The sequence below is a fragment of the Grammomys surdaster genome, unplaced genomic scaffold, assembly GCF_004785775.1.
Source record: "Grammomys surdaster isolate TR1022 unplaced genomic scaffold, NIH_TR_1.0 126113, whole genome shotgun sequence".
Lineage (NCBI taxonomy): Eukaryota > Metazoa > Chordata > Mammalia > Rodentia > Muridae > Grammomys > Grammomys surdaster.
In genome coordinates this window covers 4,288,545-4,310,323 of record NW_021620921.1, presented here as the reverse complement: position 1 = coordinate 4,310,323, position 21,779 = coordinate 4,288,545, and the positions used below count along the sequence as shown (strand labels likewise).

At 37.9% G+C, this 21,779-nt stretch overlaps 1 protein-coding gene across 1 annotated transcript in view; it reads left to right on the top strand.

The window, feature by feature from the left end:
- The window catches only part of Bckdhb (branched chain keto acid dehydrogenase E1 subunit beta), a 176,621-nt gene that overhangs the window by 105,307 nt on the left and 49,535 nt on the right, over positions 1 to 21,779 (top strand). Inside the window, exon 9 of the mRNA XM_028756196.1 lies at positions 14,843 to 14,929. Within this exon, the coding sequence (XP_028612029.1) occupies positions 14,843 to 14,929 (87 nt within the window). The remainder of the gene's footprint in view (positions 1 to 14,842; positions 14,930 to 21,779) is intronic.

Sequence of the window (21,779 nt, the reverse complement as noted above, 5' to 3'; positions counted from 1 at the left end):
GTACATGTATTTGTTCCTGTGTATGTGTGCCTCTGTGTGTGTGCATATGTGTGCCTCTCTGTGTGTGAGTGTGTGTTTGTGTGTGTGTGAGTATAGGGAATGGTGCATGCTACACTGAGCATGTGTGTAGGTTAGAGGAGGAACTGCAGGAGTTTGTTCTCCTTTTCCACCATATGAGCCCTCAGGTTATCAGGCTTGGTGGCGAGTGCTTTTTACCTATAAAGCCATCTTTATGCCTGTATAGATTAGAGAATATTCTCATTGTACTTCATTCAGTGTATGTGTGTGTGTGTGTCTGTGTGTGTGTGGGTTGGGGATCACATTTTTAAAAAAAAGATTTATTTGAATATTTTTAATTGTGTATACTTGAGCGTGATTAGAGTCCAGGAGAGGTCATTGGATACCCTGATGCTGGAGTTATATGACTTGCATGTCGATCACAGACTTGCATGCTCTGTAAGACCGTGCTTGCTCAGCCTCAGCACCCTTTAAAAAGGTAGTTGTCATAGAGCATTATTAAACTTCAAATGTAGCAAATGAAAAGTACTTTAAACAAGCTATTTACAATAATTTGGTTGAATTATTATTTTGTTAGAATACTGTTGTTGAAAATGGCAGTGGGGACTTTATCTTTCAAATATTTAAAACCTTAAAGGAAACAGAGAGCACAAATTAACATGCAACAAAAAATTCAGTTTTATGCTAATATTAAAGCTAGCATCATAGAATGTTCAGGTAGGCACCAAGTTAGGAGCTATGTGCAATACCTCAGATTTAAGTACCCGTCAGAACTAGTAGGTGACACTCCTCTGTCTGTTGATAAAATCTATCTGAAGTTTGGAAAAGTTAAGCTCACATGACTGCTCAGTTGAGTACAGGAGTTAGGCTTGAACCCAGGCAGCCCAATTCCATGCTGAAGCTGCATTTTTAGTAACCAGAACTTCTATATTATAGTCCTGGCATTTATTTTTTCTTGGAAATTTAAGTCCAGTTACTGCTGAGGTCACATAGATTATTTTTATCATTATTCATTTGATGATTAAGCCTGTGACACAACCTGAACAAGATTAAGGGAGGTTCTGAAAAGTACATTAATTCTCCACTCTGTGGCGAGTCCCTCGCAATACATTATTATTATTGTTGTTGTGAACTTAATTTTTTGGAGTAATTAGAAATCTGGAAATTGTAAAATCGTGTTTAAAAGCATCAGATGAACTAAAGCAGAGGTAAGCTGTGTCCTTGCATCAAACAAGGGCCGTGGATGCCAAGTATCAAAGGCGATTACTTATTTTTAACAAGGGTTTTTTTTTTTTGTATTTTTTTATTGGATATTTTCTTTATTCAACAAGAGTATTTTTAAGTATCCTTTTTTGTTTGTTTGTTTCCTATTGAACTTACTCGTGTGTTTATATGTGTGCACAAGAGGAACACTTATGGGACTCAGTTCTCTGCTTTCTCCATGTGGGTCCTGGGGATCAAACTTAGGCAATTAGGCTTGGCAGCACTTTTACCCTCTAAGCATCTTTCTGGTCAGTATTTTAAATAATCTGTATATAATTTATTAATGTAGAAATGTTATGAATTATTCACTAGATATGAAACTTGGAGTAAGAAATAAATACTATTTTAAAAATTTAATAAACCAAAAAAAATAACCCAAACATGAGCCGGGTGGTGGTGGCACACACCTTTAATCTCAGCACTTGGGAGGCAGAGACAGGCGGATTTCTGAGTTCGAGGCCAGCCTGGTCTACAGAGTGAGTTCCAGGACAGCCAGAACTACACAGAGAAACCCTGTCTCGAAAAAACCAAAAAACAAAAAAAATTTAATAAGACTTTTAGATCATATTCTCACACTTAAACTACAGTCAATTAGGCAGGCTGATGTGTGACATCCCTCCTAGCCTATTACATTTGCTTCTGCCCTTGCCTCCTCTTAACTCTTTCCTTTCAACAGTCATCATTGTCATGGCAACCATCACCATCACCATTCTTTCCCTTAGGACTTCAGCATGAGAAATCTAATTGCAAGAGTAGTAGGCTATTACTCCCCCCCCCCCACATTTTACAATAAACTTGGTAGTTGGGAGGAGCTAATGTGGGAGGAGCGAAGGAGAGGACGAGGAGAAGGAAGAGGAGGAGCTGGAGGAGGAGGAGAGATGTAGGAGCCATGGAGGACCATGCGTGGGTCCAGGATGGTCCTGGGTAACGATTTATATTTTAAGGTTAGATATTGGGAAACAAATCTAATTGTGTTGTCAAATTGTTAATTGAGCATTACCAAATATATAAAGCCTTTGGATAATAATTATTAGAGTCTCATTTCTACTCGGTTCCACGTGGATAGTGGGTATTGACTGGGGTTCAGCCAAGCATTGTGGAGACAGTGTGGTAGATTGGCAGAGCCAGGGCCGGTGCTTCTGGCCAGCCTGAGCTGTGGCAGCAGCGAGAGCACACTGCTGCTCGTGGCCTCAGGCCTTGCCTAGTTGGAAACATGGCGGCCCTGTAAGAACAAGCCAGATTGGGCCTTGCTGTTTTTAATATTAACCGCAACATGCAAGCAACAGAAGTGGCTGAGTTAAGCCTAGAACCAGTCTCTTTGGAATAATATTTGTGGGTTTTAGTTGGAGTACATCTGGACCTTGAAGAGCATCCCAGCTCATATGGGTTAGATTTTTATATTTATATATGCTACTATTATATTTTACAGGCATGTATTTGGGCACTGTCTGTTTTAGTGCCCTTAAAAGTACTGGCAAACATGTTTTCATTGACTTTGTGCCTTACTGGATTTTGCTAACAGTGCATTGTAGTGTCACAAACTACAATATGGAAAAGAAATAAGGGCTGTAATTTTCTGTGAGGACCATAGCATACTAATTGATACAGTTTTTGTAGCACACTCTTAAAGGTAGGCTTAGTGAATCTTCCATGGAAAATGTTTTGTTTCTATGTTTCTATTGGTACTGGCTTTCAGTTTTTCTGTTAAAAACTAACCAACCAGACAGAACTGTTTTGGGATTAAGTCCTCAAGTATTCTTATTCTAAATAATAAAGGACAGAATTTGAGTCACCACTGACTGGTTAGCACTAGCAGTCCCAATATCGTTACACCATTGCACAACATGCCGTAGAGATGCACTCTGAAAATGCAAGCAGTGTTGCATGCAACAGGATCACAGAAACACAAGAAGTTTCGTATGTGTCTCCTGCGGGGATTCAGGCTCAGCTTTGTGTGCTCAGGAGCACAATGTGTATATCCAACAGTTCCCAAGTTGGATAGGGTGTATGGTTGCCTGTGGACTAGATCTTAGGCTCCTGAAGAAACAATATGACCAGTGTGCTGTTTATGTTTAGTCATCATAGAGCACGCACATGCCTAGTACTGAAGTTGTTTGTGGACAGCTAATAGGACAGTGAGCCAGTGGCTAGACTTTGAGTACAGGTGTCTGGTGGCATGAGTCCCATAAGCAAGAGGCATTTACCCTGTGTGCCCTGCCATTATTATTCCATCCTTAAGGCTGCAAGTTCTCTCATGTGCTTTGTCTTTGAGAAATAATTTGTTTCCCTCTGTGGATCATGACTGGCAGCAAATAATAAGTTTAAGCCAATAAAATTCAATGTTAATAAAAGTGTCTCATGCTACTGAATTTCTTCTTTAAATCCCCCCTCCCACACACATACAGTTGTAAACAGACTGATTTAAATCCACAGAGTCACACTTACACTTTGGAATGAATAGTCTCAGGGTGGTTTTTCCTTGGCTCAGTTGAGGAAGTAGCACCTGTCCCCATGCTGATGGAGCCTGGTGGTTCACTGTTGGCTTCAGTCCTGTGTTCTAAATGAGACACTGTATCTGGCTTCTTCATGGATGTTCAGAAAGGCTATAGTGGTTAATAATATCTACTCATAATAAATGTAGGTGTCTGAGTACAGTTTTAAAAATAGCAACATAGTTTTAAACAGAGGGTACTGATTAAATAATTGTTGGGTAGCAGGAATGAATGCTTTCAGATTTGTGGTGGATGGTTTTGCTCTACAGCAGTGGCTCTGGACCTTCCTAATGCTGTGATCCTTTAATACAGTTCCTTATGTTGTGGTGACCCCTCCCCACCATAAAATTATTTCATTGCTCTTTCATAACTGTAATCTTGCTACTGTTATGAATCATAATGTAAACATCTGTGGTTTTCAATGATCTTAGGTGACCCCTGTGAAATAGTTATTTGTCCCAAAAAGGGGTTGTGACACACAGGTTGAGAACCTCTGCTCTAAAGTCTCTAGTTCCCTGATGTGACTTTTTAGTTTCTATAACTACTTACAAATGTGAATACATAGAGTTTTCGGAATACATTTTCTAGCTGGAGTTATAATTCTTTAGAATTATGTCTGTAAGATAATTTTTAAAAATGAAAAATAGCTGGTGTTTACCCCATTGACTAGGGAATTGAGTGTCGGCTGTTTCCTGAGAGCCTGAGAACAGTTGCTCTTCAAGGCTAATGCTGAAATGGTTCATTGCTTTGGGTTCAAAAATCTTAGTTTCTTTTGTCTTATACTCATTTTCCACTCTCTGCAAAATCATGTAAAAATATCTACACACATAAGTATATGTGTACAACACTGTTTTGTGCCAAGTGTCTTGTGTAGGGCAATACATACAAACACAAATATATGCATTTACTTTTGTACTGTATCTTATAAGTCAATGAATTATCTCATGTATAGGAATAATACATACTTTAAGAATTATAATACTGCTATGCATACATACTCTATTATGTCAAGTTTTTCATTTAAACCTTTGGCTGTGCCTTCCGTATTAACTTTTTAATGAAATCTGTACTGAACCTCCATCCTTCATGCTAACTTGTTTCCTCCCCTTGTGGGCACCCTCCACTCTCATGTGTGAAACAGAACATAACTCAGTGACAGATGAGTAGCAGTTTATGCCTCAAAGTCCAGAAGTGTCAAAGAATAGTTTTTTATCAGCTCTGGTGACCTCTGGTAGGTAGTTATCTAGGAATAAAGGTCCAGGAATCTGAGCTGATGCTTCAAATGCTGAGGAATTTCAAGGGACTTTATTGTTTGTTCAGGGTGACTCACTGAAGACCATCAAAAATTGGACTTTGATTTCAAGTAGAGCACATGGCAGTGTATTAAGGTGTTTCCTTCTTTGTGTAAATGCACCTGGAGGGGGGATTAAAAACTTTTTCTTTAAAAAAAATGTCAGCTTGTAGACATCTATTCATCATCTCCTACATGTGGTTCTATTGAATAAAGTCACAAAGGATGGATCCAGAGCCTCTGAGCTTGAGTTAAGGGCGTGGGGCTCAGCAGCAGGATTGCTAGGTGGTGTTGAACCTTACCAGAGCCAGGACAGCAGGGGCTTTCTTCCTGATTTGGTGGCTATTTCTTAAGCAGTGATAGTCTCTTGGTGTGGAGAGCAGACAGGCTAGTATGGATATTTACTCCTTAAGGTGTTGTTTGACAAGAGTCCTGTTCCAGATGCTCAAACTGACACATGGGTCAGTTTTTACCTGTATCTTCTTAACTCTTTATGTTCTGACTCTTTCACAAAGTCCTTCTTTATTCTTCCTCCCAGTTTTTATGACACTTAGTTCACGTACATGTATTCTCTCAATACAACACCATTGTCGAAAGAGGTCCTGGGGCAGGGTAGTGTTACCATGTCAGGGTGACTCAGAATGGAGAGTGCCAGGTACCATCAAGACTTTCACCTGCCCATGTTCTTGGCAACCTTTCGTTTTAACCCCTGAGCATAGGGGATATGTTTACTCTGCGCACTGCATGGAAGCCTGGTAGCTAAGACAGTGGAAACAGTTCATTTCTTCGAAATCTAAAACTAAGGGAGAGACATGAATAGAACTTTGGTTTTGTTCTTTATAGATATCTTGGTCTTTCCTTGGTTTATGATTATACCTGAATATATCCTAACTTCATTTCTTTTGTTGGTATAAAATACCTTGAGGAAAGCAACTTGGGGGGGGGGGAGGATATCTTCTAGTTCCCAATTCCAGGTTACAGGTCATTCTTGTGGGCAAGTTACGGCAGCAGGAACTTGAAGCAGCAAGTCACATTCATAGCCAAGACCAGAGAGAATGAATGCACACATACCGTGTTCAGCTTATTTTCATTTTTATTTAGTCAAGGACCCAAATCCAGGGAATAGTGCTACCTACCCTTTAGTCTGAATCTCCTCGTATCAGCTAATGTAATCAAGGCAGTCGTTAGCAGACGTCCGCCCACTGGACAACACTTGTCTAATCTAGACTTTATTAAGACTCTCTTGTCAGGAGTCAAGATGTGTCAAGGTGACATTTAAAGGGAACCATCTTACTGAGCAAATGTATAGGAGTTTATGCATTTATCTTAGATACCCTTAAGTATTATAAATGTAATTTAAGTTAATAAAGTAGTTTTGAGAATTTTATCTCTAAAAGGAATTTTAGACTTTCTCAAGGTGTTGTGTGACAAAACTTTTTATGGGAAGACACAACGCACATGCATACTCACTTTAGGCAGGGAAACCATGGCAGACCAAAGTACGGATACTGCCAAAGTCCGACTTGCTGACCCGTAAGTTTCATTGGGATCACTTAGCAGGATATGGGTGAGAAATTACTCACAGAAGCAGTATTGACTCAAAGACAGCTGCATTACCAAAGCCTACTTTAGTATGAGTGACAGCTCCCCAAAACTAGGAACCTGGAGCACACTGCACAGCTGCAGGCAGTTCAACAGGCTAGAGAGTGTCCCTTCCAGGTACCTCAGTTGGTCTAAACTTCTTCCAGGCAGTTTGGCTGGTTTCTGTTTCTTAGAGGCAGCTGGTCTGATCTCTATAGAGTCTTCTTTGCAGCTCAGCTTTTTCTTCTGAGAGGGTCTTTTAGCTTTTATTTCTTACTCTGGCATGGATGGGCCTTGTGAATCTTTCAATTTCAGGGACTTCCTGACGCTATTTTGAATTGTTTAGTTTCTTTTCTTAAGGTACTTCCCTGCAGGATGCAATGTTTTAGTTTTAGAGGAAACTGTTACACGATACCAGTGAAAATATATCTCATCTACTGATAATTACATCATTTTAACCCTTCCCTTCCTCCAAACTTTCCCATGTACCTACCCCCACTTGCTTTCTTTCAAATTTGCAGCCTTTTTTTCTTTAATTGTTGTTATATATTGGTGTGTTTGGTGTTTGTATGCGCACATGTGCACGTGTGCATTTCTATTCTAAGTATTTAAATACGACCTGTTCAGCTCATGTAATGTTACTTGTATGTGTGTTTTCAGGGCTGACCATTTAGTATTGCATAACAAACTGTGTTTTCCCCCAGGGAAGACTATTTCTCTCCAGCATCCCTCAGTTACCAACAGTTCTTTTCCTAGGGTTGAGGCCTCATGAGTGTTCTTCTTTCCATGTTAGCTCATTTAAGGTTGCATCCTGATTTGAGTCATCTTTAGGCAGCCATGTTAGTGAGACTTCATGATGTAGATTCTGACATTCCCAGGAGACACAGTCTCACAGAAACTTCCCTCTGGCTCTTAGAATCTTACAGCCTATGCCCCTCTTCTCCCTGGGCCTTCGGTGCAGGCGTTTGGTTGTAGATATATCAGTTGGGACTGGGATCCACATGTCAGTGTTTTGATTGGTTGTGGGTTTTTGTAATGGTCTCCATCTGTTGCAAAGAGAAATTTTCTTGATGAGAGCTCCACTTATCTGTGGGTATAAGGACAAATATTTAGTGTAGTTAGGGATTGTGTTGGTTTAGTAAGGGGCTGTCATAGGTTCTCCTCCAAGAGCCATGATTTTGCCAGCCCTGGGGAGTTTGTTAGGTGTCCAGTAACAGGCATGGTTTTCCTTTTTCTTCTCACTTCCTATGGAATGTGAGGAAGAAGGATGATGGTCAGTTTTCTTCAGACATTCTACCAATCCATGCCCATAAAAACATTATGACTAGAGAATTAGAAATCAATCAGGAAAGTATTAACACTGCAGGAAGTAAAATTTCTTGAAAAATATTAAACTTATAATTTGATTAAAAATATGAATCATCTTTATAACTATCATCACCTCTTGCTAATACACTAAATCATCTTGAAATTATCATAATGTGGAGCTAATATTCCAGTAACATTGAGTTTCAAGGCTATAACTCTTGGCCTTGAAATGTTCACACCTCTGTGTTTTTAACTTTTTTTTTTTTAACCAAGTAGCAGACATGTGTTCTGTGGGTACTAATTACTCCCTCTGATGAAGTGATTCTTTTCCTGAGTCCACTTGTCATATTGACAATTTACTCTTAAATCTTGGTTTTAATAAAAATATGAATGTTTGAATTTTTACTTTTATACTGGCTTTTTATATATATGCTCAGTCTGTAATTTTTCTGAAACATTCTTGAAGTTTTCCTATAACACTGTTTGCCCAAGAAAGACCCACAAGATTTTTAGCCTCGACCATGGATTATGAAGTACACATGATTTCATTTCATAATCTACTAAGAATCCATTTATTCTAACAGAGTTGGACCAAGTTTTAGGAAATGAATTTATCCATGGTGATGCAGAAGTGTAGCTGTGTTTATACTTTTGATCATTCTGTGGAGAAGTATTACCTTGGTAGGCACCCAGCTGGCATCAGGGCGAATTGTACCCTTGATACATGCTTCGAACAACCATGTAAAACATAACTGGCTGACGCCTTGGTTTGGGTTCGGGTCACTTTCTTAGTTTTCATGTTAACCTGGGAGCAGGATAGATGATGTCAGTTTCTACCAGTTATCACTCTCAATGATGGCCAGACATAGTATTTCTCCTGCTTGTCAGCACTTGAGAACAGTTTGCCAAATGTTGTCTTAAGAAGAGAAAAATACAGGTCCCGCCCCCCCACCCCCCGTTATTTTAGACAAGGTGTAAATGTCAAAATTTAAAATTCTTCAATGAATTTGTGAACTTCATTTTAACAGGACATTCTTTCTTTCTTTCTCTTTTATCCACTGTTTCTTAAAACAGTCTTTGTTTGGAGGGAATGTTTTCCCCTATGAAATTGTGGCAATTAAAGTTATAACTCTTTGGGACCTGAGTTAACTCTCTTACTTTTCCCCAATACTAGCCTATGTCTCAAGATGTTGTTTTTGATATGAACTAGTGACCTTTGGAATTTATATAACATTAAAAATTTATTGAGAAGTTACATAGATACTTAAATAAAATGGTGAAGAAAGCAATTTTCTGGTTTGTACTTCTGTTCTAAGCTTTCTTGATTGGCCCTTAGTATCTAGTTGGTGGCACGATGTGGAACAGATTTTAACATTTTTAAGAGTGATGTAGCAGTGTGTGCCATCTGGATCATGTTCATTGAGACTTGCACTGATACCCTGGCTTTAGGTTTTATAAAAGGTCCTAGTATTGTCAGCTTTCTCAAACACTCTGGTAAGTAACTAAGAAAATAGTACCATGATGTTTAAAGCAAGAGGAAATCCAGCTTATTGTGGGGACCAGGCAAGGGGTTGGGGGTTGTAAGATGGGTCTCTGAAGAAGGTAGAGTGTCTGGTAGTTTAGAGAAAGGCAGAGGATGGCTCATGTTCTTTTTTTGTTTTTTAATTTTTTATTGGTTATTTTATTTATTTACATTTCATACTGTTATCCCCCCTTCCTGGTTTCCCCTCTGCAAAACTCCTATCTCACCCCCTTCCCCTGCTTCTATGAGGGTGCTCCCCCACCCACCCAACCATTCACACCTCACTGCCCTGGCATTCCCCTACACTGGGGCATTGAACCTTCACAGGACCAAGGGCCTCCTCTCCCATTGATGCTAGATAAGGTCATCCTCTGCTTCGTATGCAGCTGGAGCCATGTTCTTAAACTAGCCAGTAGCTCACAAGCTTTGGCCTTCGAGGGCAGTATAAAAGCAAACTGCAGAGGTAAAGGCTGGCCAGTACCAGCAGGCTTATCCAAAGTATTGTGAAGTAGCTTTTAGAATCATGGACACTCGTAATTTTGTCACGATTTCCACAATGATTTTCAAAATAATGGTGGAAAGTGTGAACCATAGAGAAGATCTAGAAGTGTCATAGCAGTGCCTAGAAGCCAGGGTACCATGGTGGCTTCCCCTTCAGTTGTCTGTCATTGCTTTCTGCTTGTTCTTTTACCTCTTTTCCCACATGGGTGACAAAGCCACAGGGATTCAGTTTTTCTCAGTTTACACTACTTTTGTACAATATTAAATATTTGCTACTCTGCCAGCACTCTTTGCCAAAATGGACTTTTCAGAACTCTCCCCGGAGCTCTCGACGGCTCTTTTTTCCTGTTGGTCTTTCTCCAGTGGAATACTGGCCAGTGGTCCAGTCATGTGCAGCAGGCATGCTGATAAATACTGGTTTCCAGGCATCCAGTGGTACATTTGTCAGCCTGTGACTAATTTTGCTTTGTTTTTTTTTTTCTAGTTAGCATGAGAGATGTGTTTGGTTACTACATGTAAAAATGTTTCAAAAAGACTTAGCCAATTCATCCCCATTGATGTTTGAAGCTCAGTGATACTGTGTCCTTGACTAATCCTGGACTTCAGTTATTGAGTAGCATTGATCCACAAATGAAACATTTGGTGTGGTCAGTCATTGTGATTACTGCTAAAGGCGGGCTTTGATGTTTCATTTCCTATCTTTATCTTTATATTCTGATGGAAATTGCTAGATTGCCTATGTAGAATATTACATTCTTATTATATCTTGCCAGCACTTGAATGTGTTGCTCAACCTGGTGCTGGTAAGATTAAATTGTAGGGAGAAGTTTTTGCTATGGGTTTTGAGTAAGAAATAACACACACACACACACAGCATTGTGAATGCTGGTGTTATACTTTCAGGCATATGCAAGCTTAATGGTCTGCCTGTCTGTATCATTTTCTCCTGGAATGGCAGCTTAATAGTTTTCCTGGTTGGATTGTGTTAAAATCCTTAAAGGCTACATTCACTAAAACATATGTCTAGCATTTGGGCAGCCAACCTCTGCATGACCGTTTTTGCAGAGTATAACTTAGCTCTGCGGAGACTGGCATCTTGTTGATAAAGTGACATTAGCCTACATGTATGAGACATCACAGGGGACCCATATATAGGTATGGATTTTATGTTTTACTTTAACAGCTAAAAACTGCTTTAAATTAACAGATAAAAGCTATGTTAAAATTCCATTAATTTCAAGTTTTACTTCAAACCATTGCAGGATAGGCTGAGGTGTATTTTTATGTTACCTTAAAATGGATTTTGTAACGTGAGATGTGTTTGTATAAATGTGCAAAGGTGACATGGGTAATACCTTTAAACATGTTTTCATAGAGATTGGTCTGGCTTGTCTGGAATATCGCCCATATTCAGAATATTGTACTAGCTATCCTGTATAGATAGGCTTAGCTCTCTCATCATTGTTTAAGATGCCCAGGCTGAGCACAGCTGTGGGGAAGTTACATATGGATCCCAAATCTGGGTTCTATTAAAACAGGGCATCGTGTTTGCTTGTGGTCTTCCACGTCTCCGCTTTGCTTGCCTCTCCTGTGACAGGAAGCTGCTGGTGTCTGATCTTTAAATTGTAAATAGCCTTTGGGAGGCAGCCTTTAAGGTTTTGACAGGTAGGGAAGAGACTCTCTTGTTTTTGGAATATGGAGAAAAATGGAGACTTTTTCACAGTCCTAATCTTTAATTGGCTTAGCCCTTGCTGGTGCCCTATGTGCCACAGACCTTAATCCAGGAGCAGATTGTAGTGGTGAAAAGTTGAAGAAGCAAGAACTGGAAAATCTTGCCTATGTGGTCTTTCCTGACTTTGATTGGTTTAGTTTTTATATTAAAAGGTTGTTTAAAGACTTCAGGTTTTTCAAATGGAGAAGTTTGTATCTCAGATGTGAACTTGACAACTTAAAACTTTAAGCATCCCTTTCCTTAGAAGAGAAATATTAGCATTTATATCTGTCATTTTGTTACTTAAAAAGCTAATGGCAACCACCTTTAAAAAACACCATACTAATCTTAAGAGAGTTCAAGAAAGCACTTTGTAAAGTTTTTTTGTAAAGAAATTTCCAGGCAGTTGTATGTTTTGAATTTTGCCTAGGTGTATGCTCATTGGAAACTAAACTTGATTTTACTAGATAGTTAATTGAGCCACAAATGATAGGATTCTGCTTTATAAAATTCGACTGATCTCAATATTAATAAGTGAAAAATAATAAAATGGAATAGAAAAAAATGATTTTTAGGAGTCTTAGCAAATTAAAAATGTGAATATGAATGACAAAAGGCATATGCCATACTGACTTTCTGTTCTGCCTAATGAAATTATTGAACTATATTTAGATAATCACAGTATATGTTCATTCTTAGAATGGCTGAGAATAACAGTGTTTCTTTATTTTATACATGTAAGTGCTTTCCAGGGATCAGAGATATTTTTAAGCTTCAGAAATGAAACTGGAGCATTTTCCAAATGAAATTAAATAGTAGGCATGGAATCCTTGGCTCAGAACAGAGGTCCTTTATCTGAGGATGACAACACATTTTAATGTTAGGCACAGGCAGAGCTATTGGCCTTAACTCTCTCGTTCCAAGAGTTTATTTGTCATTCTGTCTGGGGTCTATTATCTTGAAGTCTCAGCGAGGAGCTTCCCATGGTTCTGCATGAGCAGACCTCCACGAAGGTGGCAGGTGGAGGCTGGTTCACAGTTTTAATGTAACCTTTCGCATTTGCAGTCTGGGATCCAAAGATTCCTCTGTTTTTTGAAGGGAATCTTAAGATAGATTAAGAACAATTCTGTTTCTTGAGGAGATTATGACCATGCTGTATTTGTCAATTTAGCATCAATTCATGGGCATCTTTATTTTTGCTTATTTAGATTTACCAAGAATACTTTTGTAACCTATGCGATGTAAGAGAAGGTTTAAAATCCCTTCCATATTCCTCCTTAACTACCATTTTTCAGGAGAAACCAGCTCTGACCATGTAGAAGGAGTATTCCTAATAACATACATATTTAAAAGGGTCTTTATGTCTCATCCCTTTTCACAATATGAGCTATTGTTGTTCATGTTGCTTATTTTTCGAATTGACCTGCTTTGGGCATCTTTCCATATTGCTATTCTTTCCTGTGCCTCCACAGTTATTCTGTGGTGTGGAGGTGCATTTCCGTAGCCATTTCCTCCTGAAGCATGCTCAGAAGGTCTTGATACTCTATACTTGCACATCATGCTGCTTGAACTGTCAGAGTTGGAATATAGTTTTTTCCCTAGAGTTTCCACTCTGTAGCTTGCTGGAAGCATAGACTGTTTGCCCTCAATGCTTGTTGGACTTCAAGGTTCATTCTAAACCTTGTCATTTGATCTTAGATTGGCCCAAACCTGGATTATAAAGCACTAGTACTTCGTAGGGAGTTTTAGGATAAGAGCAACATGTTGAGAGCAGTCTCTCATTCCCACCTGTTAGTCATGAACCGACACCATCTAGCTTGGGTGGGTGTTAGCTGCTTCGTTGGTTACATCATGCTGGTGGGGCTCTGCATGACTGAGCTTTCAGAGATCTGAGCAGCAAAAAACGGATTGTTCAAGCTGATTAACGAAGGCAGAAAAATCTATTACAGGATATTTTGAAAACACGTATTTTTGTTGTTGTTGTTTTGATTATAGAATGTTTATATTTTGTCATTTCTAGCCGGGCACATTGAAGTTTAATTGTGATTTTTTTAAAATAAGTGTCAAATTATTTCAGCCATAGAAAGCCAAATGCCTGTTCCTCAGATTGTCAGATCTGTGGAAGTAGTTAGGGTCCTTACAATGTTCTTCTCCTCTCTTGTTCTCCAGTCGCTACTTAGTAACTATAGCGACTTACTTTTGTTGTGAGTCCTGCCCATACCTTGAGGCTTAGCATCTGCTGACTGAAGCTGCTATCATTGTTTCTGAGTTCTAAGCTAGAATTGCCCAGACTGAGTAAAATCTTTCCTTTTAGACATGTATCTCTTGCTTGAAGATTTCATTTTAAGTTGATAAATCAGTAAAATTTTAAAATAAGAGTGATAACCTTGATAGCAATTTAGAGAAGAAGAATTTACATCTTCTCCACTAATATAGTTTAATGTATTTTAAGCAATAACGTGTTGATTTTGGTATCCTGCTGCCATCCTGCTGTGATATCATAGCTATGACTTTTGGTTTTGTAAATAACCTATCATGCCCGTTGTGAGTGACTGTGTAAGCCGCTATACATCACTGTGACAGTTTTCATGTTGAAGTGGCACTGTGATCATTAACCCTTCATTTTCAGAGTTACTTGTTACTGGCAAGTCTCTCAAGGATACACTGGCTTTTCCTTCACTGTGGTGTTTTTGTGGTGTTTCTTCGTTTTCTGATCCCACGAACAGAACAGTATTTCTCAAGACTGTTGTTGTATGTGCTCACATGTCATGTGCCCCCCCCATCCAAAAAATATTTGGATCTTAAAAGTAAAAAGATGGAAAAAATCAGACCAAGATATGGACAGATGAAACAGTAATTCACTTATAACAAAAAAAGTCCTGTAAAATAGGCACACGTTTTAAATTATATACTACACGGAGTTATAAATCTCATTTTCCTTTCATGCTAAGATTATAAGCTATGTGAAAGTTTCTTGACAGTACAAAAATGTACCCAATTGAAAGACATTTGTAGTAACTTACTAAACATAAAATCAGTTCTCGGATTTTTATTTATGGAATTTAAGCAGTTTGTTTTTATTAGTGAATTAAAATGCTATCATATGTGTAAAATATGTATTCCATTCAATGTCAGGTTCCCCTCTTCTCTTTCAGTCTGTGATCAAAACGGGGCGACTGTTGATCAGCCACGAGGCTCCCTTGACAGGCGGCTTTGCTTCTGAGATCAGCTCCACAGTCCAGGTAGAGTAATGCAGCGCCGATTTTTACATTTGTGAGGTCGTGCATGTCTGTTCCAGAGGAACGGTGGCTTATCGCAGAATACCAAAATATGAGCTGTTGGGAAATGAGCATTGAGACTGCACTAGTCTTCAGTTAATGGTATAGTTGTATCTTGAAATAAGAAAATTCAGATTAATCAAAGTGGAAAAATCCTTTATGGAAGAAGAAAAACTGGAGATGAATTTAATAAAACAAGTGGTGTTTGCTGCATTAAGGGAAAAGGAAATTCTTTTACATATCAACCTAATCATCCCCTTGCAATCAAACCTAATGTTATGAAATAGGTTGGTTATGAAATTCATCTTAGAGATGTATAGTACTCACCCTTAAATCTGTTAAAAGTATCTCATTTCAAAAACTATTTCTCAGTTTAATTAGTAAAAAAAGGGTGGAATGTTTTTGGAAGTGCTTGAGAAGTGAATTAAACACTTTCATTTTTAAAATGTTCATTTAAGATACTGTGTAAAAAGGGAAAACCCACACATCTTTTTTAGGAGAAGATTTTACTTAAAACTGTTTATTCATATGTATGTAAATACATATGTACAATGTGAAGGAATTATATTTATTATTTAAATTTAAAAAGTAAGTAATCAAAGTAAAAACTATGTACATTTTAAATTCAGGATATCAGTACAATTTATAAATGCCTTTCTTCTCTTTTCTGATATTATGGTTCTTTATTAAGATGTATCTTTGTAGAGAAGGCATAAGTATGGGGTTAATAGTCTCATATAAATTTTAGTGAAGGAATAGTGCTGTAAATTAAGTTTTAAATTTTTAACCAGCAAATGAATTTTTCTAATAAAATAGTTTATGTGCTAGTTAGTAAAATTACATAGTTTTTTTATATAATACTATGGAAACAGACTTAAACAAAATATTTTAAAAAATGAATCTAAGTAATAATTATATTCAATGAAAATTAAGCCGTTCGGTCATGTATAGGCACTGACACGATTGAGAAAAGTGAATATTTGCGTTTTGTCAGTGTTATGCATTTTTTTTTTTTTTACTTACTATCATTTATAGGTTGTGAATACTTGGTTTGCGTCATGCTACACACTAATTATTGAGTAGCATAGTGTACCAACTCTTTAAAATGAGGCTGCAGGAATAATCACTGTAATACTAAGATGTTATTTCAAGCTAGAGGCAGAATTGGCAAAAGAAGCTGGCTTTTCTGACTCCTGATAACTCGGGAGTGTAAAGAAGCCTTCAGGAGGGGAAAGATTGCTGCTGATAGGAACTGCAACAGCCCTGAGCTGTTTAGGCCACTGCTTGAGTAATAAGCTCATTGCCTATACTGAATATCATTTGCATATAATTATACAAGGACCACTAGTAGGAGGTTATTGAACTTGGGATTGTGTCTTTTTGTAAATATTTCTTCCTCCGAGCTTGCTTTTAAAAATATGATCTCTGTTGGTACGCTGCTGTCGAGTATAATGCAGTTTTCAGACTGGAATGGATTTCGAAAGATGATCTAATCTGGTGTCTCTTGATTTTGAATAGTATGTGGACTCATGTTTATGGAAAAATGACTCTCCAGCCCCAGGAATACATTAGCAAACCCTCATTTCAGAAACACTGGGTTAAGAGTTTAAACACTGCCATTGCAGCTTGCCAGCACCAGAAATCACAAGAGTCTGTCGCAGGTCCTGAAACTGTGCGATGATTTATGGTGGTAGAAGTTGACAGAGAGATTACCCACTGTGTAATCATATTTGTACCATAACTCCGATGCACCAAAGCAAGGCAGCTTGTGCCACACCCTGGCTCTCACAGCATTGACTGTAGCTCCTCAGGTTCACATGCACCTGAAACTTACAGCCTCTTTTTACCAGATGCACATTTGCTACTAAACTGCTGTGACTGATAGGTTTATAAAGACAGGAAAGATCTTAAACTAGTCCAGGAATTTTGAATCAATGCTCAGAGAATACATACACAGTCTTGTCTGAGAGTCCATCAGCCCCAAGAGGAACATAGAAATTTTGAATTCATTATAGAATTGTCTGTTTCTATAAAGAAATCGTTCAACGAGTGAACTACAAGGTGAATTAGGTAATGCTGTAAAATTTGTAGGGGATGTGCATCTAATTAGAACTTTTTTGTCTTAATTCATTTTGTTTGTCTAAACACAGAATGCAGAAAATGAATCTAAGTAGGTCTTATGAGTGTATTTGCCTTTAATTGCTTTTACCTATTGATAAAGAAGGAAGCTAGAGATGGGAGATTTGCCCCTCTTTGGTAATATGTTTAAGAATAAGGTGAAGTGGTGTCAGCAGTTGTTTTTCTTGAGGCGGGTGCTCACATCCTCCCATCAGTGAAACCTGGATCAGGTTACTGGTGCCACAGGTTGTTTGAAATAGAGTCACTGAAGTGACTTATAGCTGTTTTCACCACTTGGAGTGATTTATACCTCTACATTTCTTTTTGATGTTTGGACCTTGTAAGGTTAGCAAAGATGAAACCGGGTTATGGTATTGAAAGTCAGCCTTCTTTCTGGGCAGAAGGAAAAGGAAATGTCCGAGGAAAAACTTTTCATTCTTTTTGGGAGAGAAAACTTGAGACTCTAAATGAGGGTGGACCTTGAATTTTATCACTCCTTCCGAAAATATCTGGCTCTCATTGTATCAAAGAATCTTAGTTTTTCTATGAAATTTTAAGTAAAAATGTTGCACCCCACATGTTGTTTTGAGGAGCATACATGGCCGGTTTTTAGAAATCCATGATTAATTCTTTAAAGTACTTAGGAAAATAATTATCAAATAGTAAAATTATTGTTTTTAAATACAAAAAATCTGAAAACTCTAGAAAACCTAAAAATGTTTTATTTATATCTTAACCTATTATCCATAGTCAAAATTAAAAAAAAAAGCTGGAGAATTTATCACCCTACCAAATAGCTTTTCAAGTTTTATAATCGATATTGTTAGATAGAAGCATTATACTTTGTTACAAAAAATTAAATCTCTGACAGAAGATCACCTTGACAATATGGTTTTGTTGGCATTACTATAGAAAGATTATTTTTACTTATAGAAATAAAATATGAGAAGAATGAGTTCAAAATGTATTCATAATTTATTTAACTTTAATGTACTGCAGATGTCCCTCCTCATCAGACAAGATGTTTACAGTCCATATCTCCAATCTCTTCATAGCTGTATCCTCTTCCTCATAAAGCCTCACATATTATTATTAATATTGTCATAGTCTTATTGTGAAATAATGCTAAATCCACCAGAAAACTGAGTATATAGAAATCATTCAAATTCATTAATAATGTCTTCTAAGATTTCTATGTTTTAAAGAATGCTGATAAGAATGAATGGAAAACATTTAATCCAGAACATTGGATTTAATTTAAAAGCTAAGTGGGAGGCAGAACAAGCTGGGCTCTGATACCCTGGGGAGATATGTCCTTCCTCCAACGCACTGCCGTCTCTTCCCATCTAACTTATGTTCCCTTTTGTTCTTACTTTGGGATGCGTGAACTCTTTTGCCCTCTCCTCTCATTTGACACATGATGAATCCTGAAGTCCTTAGGACTTTAGGGTTAAATTTGAACCCTGGTGTGTGAACAAAAACAAAACAAAACAACCCCTGAAGACTATAGATTTCATTGTTTTCAGAAAATGAGTTTTATATCGTGTTTGGGTTCCACAGCTTTGTAGCCACAGATTGTCAAAAAACAATATGTCCACTGTACAGAAAGCATTAACTTCCTCCATTTTAACTTTCTCCCGAAATTAGTTTGTGCTGTATATTTGAGGATCTGGTCTCCAACTCAGTAATTACATATGTAAATGTTAAGACCGACCAGTTGAGACATTTCCACAGCTTTAAAACATAGCGTGATTCATGTGAACATTTTAGAGACCAGCCTTCATTATTAGCTTCCAGCACAGTCCCATAATGACAAGTCTCCGACTGATATAATGATGTGATAATAAAAAAATAGTTTTTTCCTTTTCCTTTTCTTTTCTCTTTTTTCTCTTTTCTCTTTTCTCTTTTCTCTTTTCCTTTCCCTTTCTCTCTCTCTCTCTCTCTCTCTCTCTCTTTCTTTCTCTCTTTCTTTTTCTTTTTTTTTTTTTAAATCCCCCTTCTGGATTCAATCCTCAATAAGAGCGCCAAAAGTTTTAGGGATTGTGGTTGGCTTAAAGGTTTTTTTTTTTTTCTTTTCTTTTTTTTTTTTTTCTCAACACATGGAAGCAATAACTCTGCACTAGAGAGGCCAATTGGAGAGGAGGGTAACTTTCCACACCATTGTTCTGTCCTTTCTGTGCGGTCTTCGAGTTGAGAATAGGAACTGAGAAGTCGGACACACATACACATAGTTTGTAAGGTGATCAGGTTCTGATAGTGTGAGAGGATTTTTTATAAAGGCTGTGTGGATCATTGCGCAAAAGGAAAGTTTCATAGTGTTTATAGAAGGAAATTTGCTTTTCTTTCTATTTTGTGTTAGAAAAGTTGATTTGGAGATTTGTTTTTCTTTATAAACCTGTTACTACCGAATTTATAAATACTACATTTAAGCGTGTCATATTATGAAAAGAAGACAGATCCTAAATGATTTTGAGTTTTTACCTGTAATATCTATTTCTTTCTATCTATCTATCTATCTATCTATCTGTCTATCTATCTATCTATCTATCTATCTATCTATCTTGTGGTAAATATATCTATCATGTTGATCAGTTAAGAGTCATCAGGATGCTAATGTGATGAAGAGTTTCCTACAACTTTGTTATCTTAATTTCTAAAAAAAAGTGTTCATTAGCAACATATCATTTGCTAGCAACAGATGAAGCAAGCAGTCAGGGGAAATGTACCTTTTTGCTAAAATGTGGGAGCCGGGGCCACTTGAGAGCTGGTCAGCATGGAGTGTCTGACTGTGACCTAGGCTTTGTAAAGAGCAGTTTTGCCTTGAAGCCTGTGGCCACAGACAGTTGTCACATCACAGTGACAGCCTCTGCTCTGAATGGTGTGCTCATGAGCACCTGCGGTGAAGCCCCTCCTTGTCCCTCTGTCTTCTGTGTGCTCAGTCTCCCCCCACCTGCCTTCCCTCCCCTCACTGATGTTTTTCAAGGGTGGAGGTGAACTTCCATGGCTGCTCTGGAAACCTTAACTCTGCCCTGCTGTCAGGCTTTAGACAGAAATCTCCTTTTTCTTGCTAATTTTTGAGATGATACAAAATATAATGAATGATTTTTGTGGAAAGATGTAAACAAGGAACAGTGAGAATCGACAGTAGTGAATGCAGGGTTATCTGTCAGCTTGTGGAAATGAGCCTCTCCTGGTGTGAACAATTCCTTCCTGAAGCTTTTTGGGGGAGTTTTTACTTCTTTGGCTCCAACCTCTCACCTCTTATCACATTCTAGTCTTTATTTTTCAAAACATCCTCTGCTTGAAAACCTCTGAGGATACTTTCATTGCAGCAGTGAGCTGCTTATGCAAGACCTTGATCACCTAAAACAGTGGTCCAGTTAGGTCTCTTGCATCTTTGTGTGAAACCCATGTGACCATGTCTTGGATGATAATTCCTGTGTTTTCTACTCAGTACTTTAGACAGTGTCTTAATATGGACATTTGATATGAGAAGTGGAGCCCTTGCTCTAGACACTGTGTTTATTAAAAGGAATAGATGACAAACTGTGATCTAGTGTAGAATATAATACAACACAGTCAAACAGAGCACTGTGGGATTGTAAAATCTTTGACAGTGTAATTGATATGTGGTAGCTCATGTAGCCAGAGGGCAAACATGATCCTAGAAATGAAAGTAAATTCAGTCTGGGTCAGAAGGGGTATAATTCCAGGGATAAGCATGCTTTTGATATGGTTAGAGTACTGCACAAAAGGCTGTAGTTTGAGGTTAAGATTGACAAGTAGGGATTAGAACCCAAAGAATCTTGAATATGATATTGCAGAATTTACCTATGTATGGAAGAAATCCCATAGTTGAGCTGGCTTCCCTTGGTATAAATTCCAAGTTTCCCATAAATATGTGTAAAATAGACTTTATAGGACTCTTGACAAATAGCTGTAAATAAGTAAGTAATCCTTGCTGTTAGCATTTCAAGCAGTGACATATAATTAAAGGATTTTAAGCAGAGGACTAACAGATGGATGTCCTAGTTAGGCTGAGAGATTTATTAAAATTCTATCTCCATAATCTGATTGAGAGATTTGAAGGTCTTCAACAACCAAGAGATAGGGTTGGTCAGCAGTGTGGCTTTTAGAGAGTAGGAGAATGAATTTGAAAGAAAGACTTGATTCAGGAGAAAGGTGAGGCAAGGACTGAGGTGGTTGGTGGAGAGTCTAGAGTCTAGAGAAAATACACACTAGGCTTATTAGTAGAGGCATGGCTTCACTGAGATAAGAGTATCATTGGGAAAAGTGAGCATTGTGAGTAATGTCTTGAAAACAAGAATATAGATTACTGTTTCAGTGAGGAGAGAGGTGAAGCACCTTCCTCTTGTCTATGCTCTCTACCAATCGTTTCTTAAGTATATAATAATATAATATAGTATAAATAATTATATAGTAGTGTCCTCAAAGCTCAGTAGTAGTCATGCTGGGGATTTTATTAGAGGATCTGGCTGTCGTTATTTCACCTTAGGATGAAAATGTATTGTAAATCTCATTGCAGACAGTCTTTGAGTCAAGCTTTGTTCAAGGTATTCACATAGAGAGAAGATAGCGTACATACTATGACTACGTGTTGTTTGTGATTTTAGGCATCCCCTGGAAGACTTAGAGCATTCTGTGTGGATTGGCGGGGGTTGCTGTGGTTAGAAAT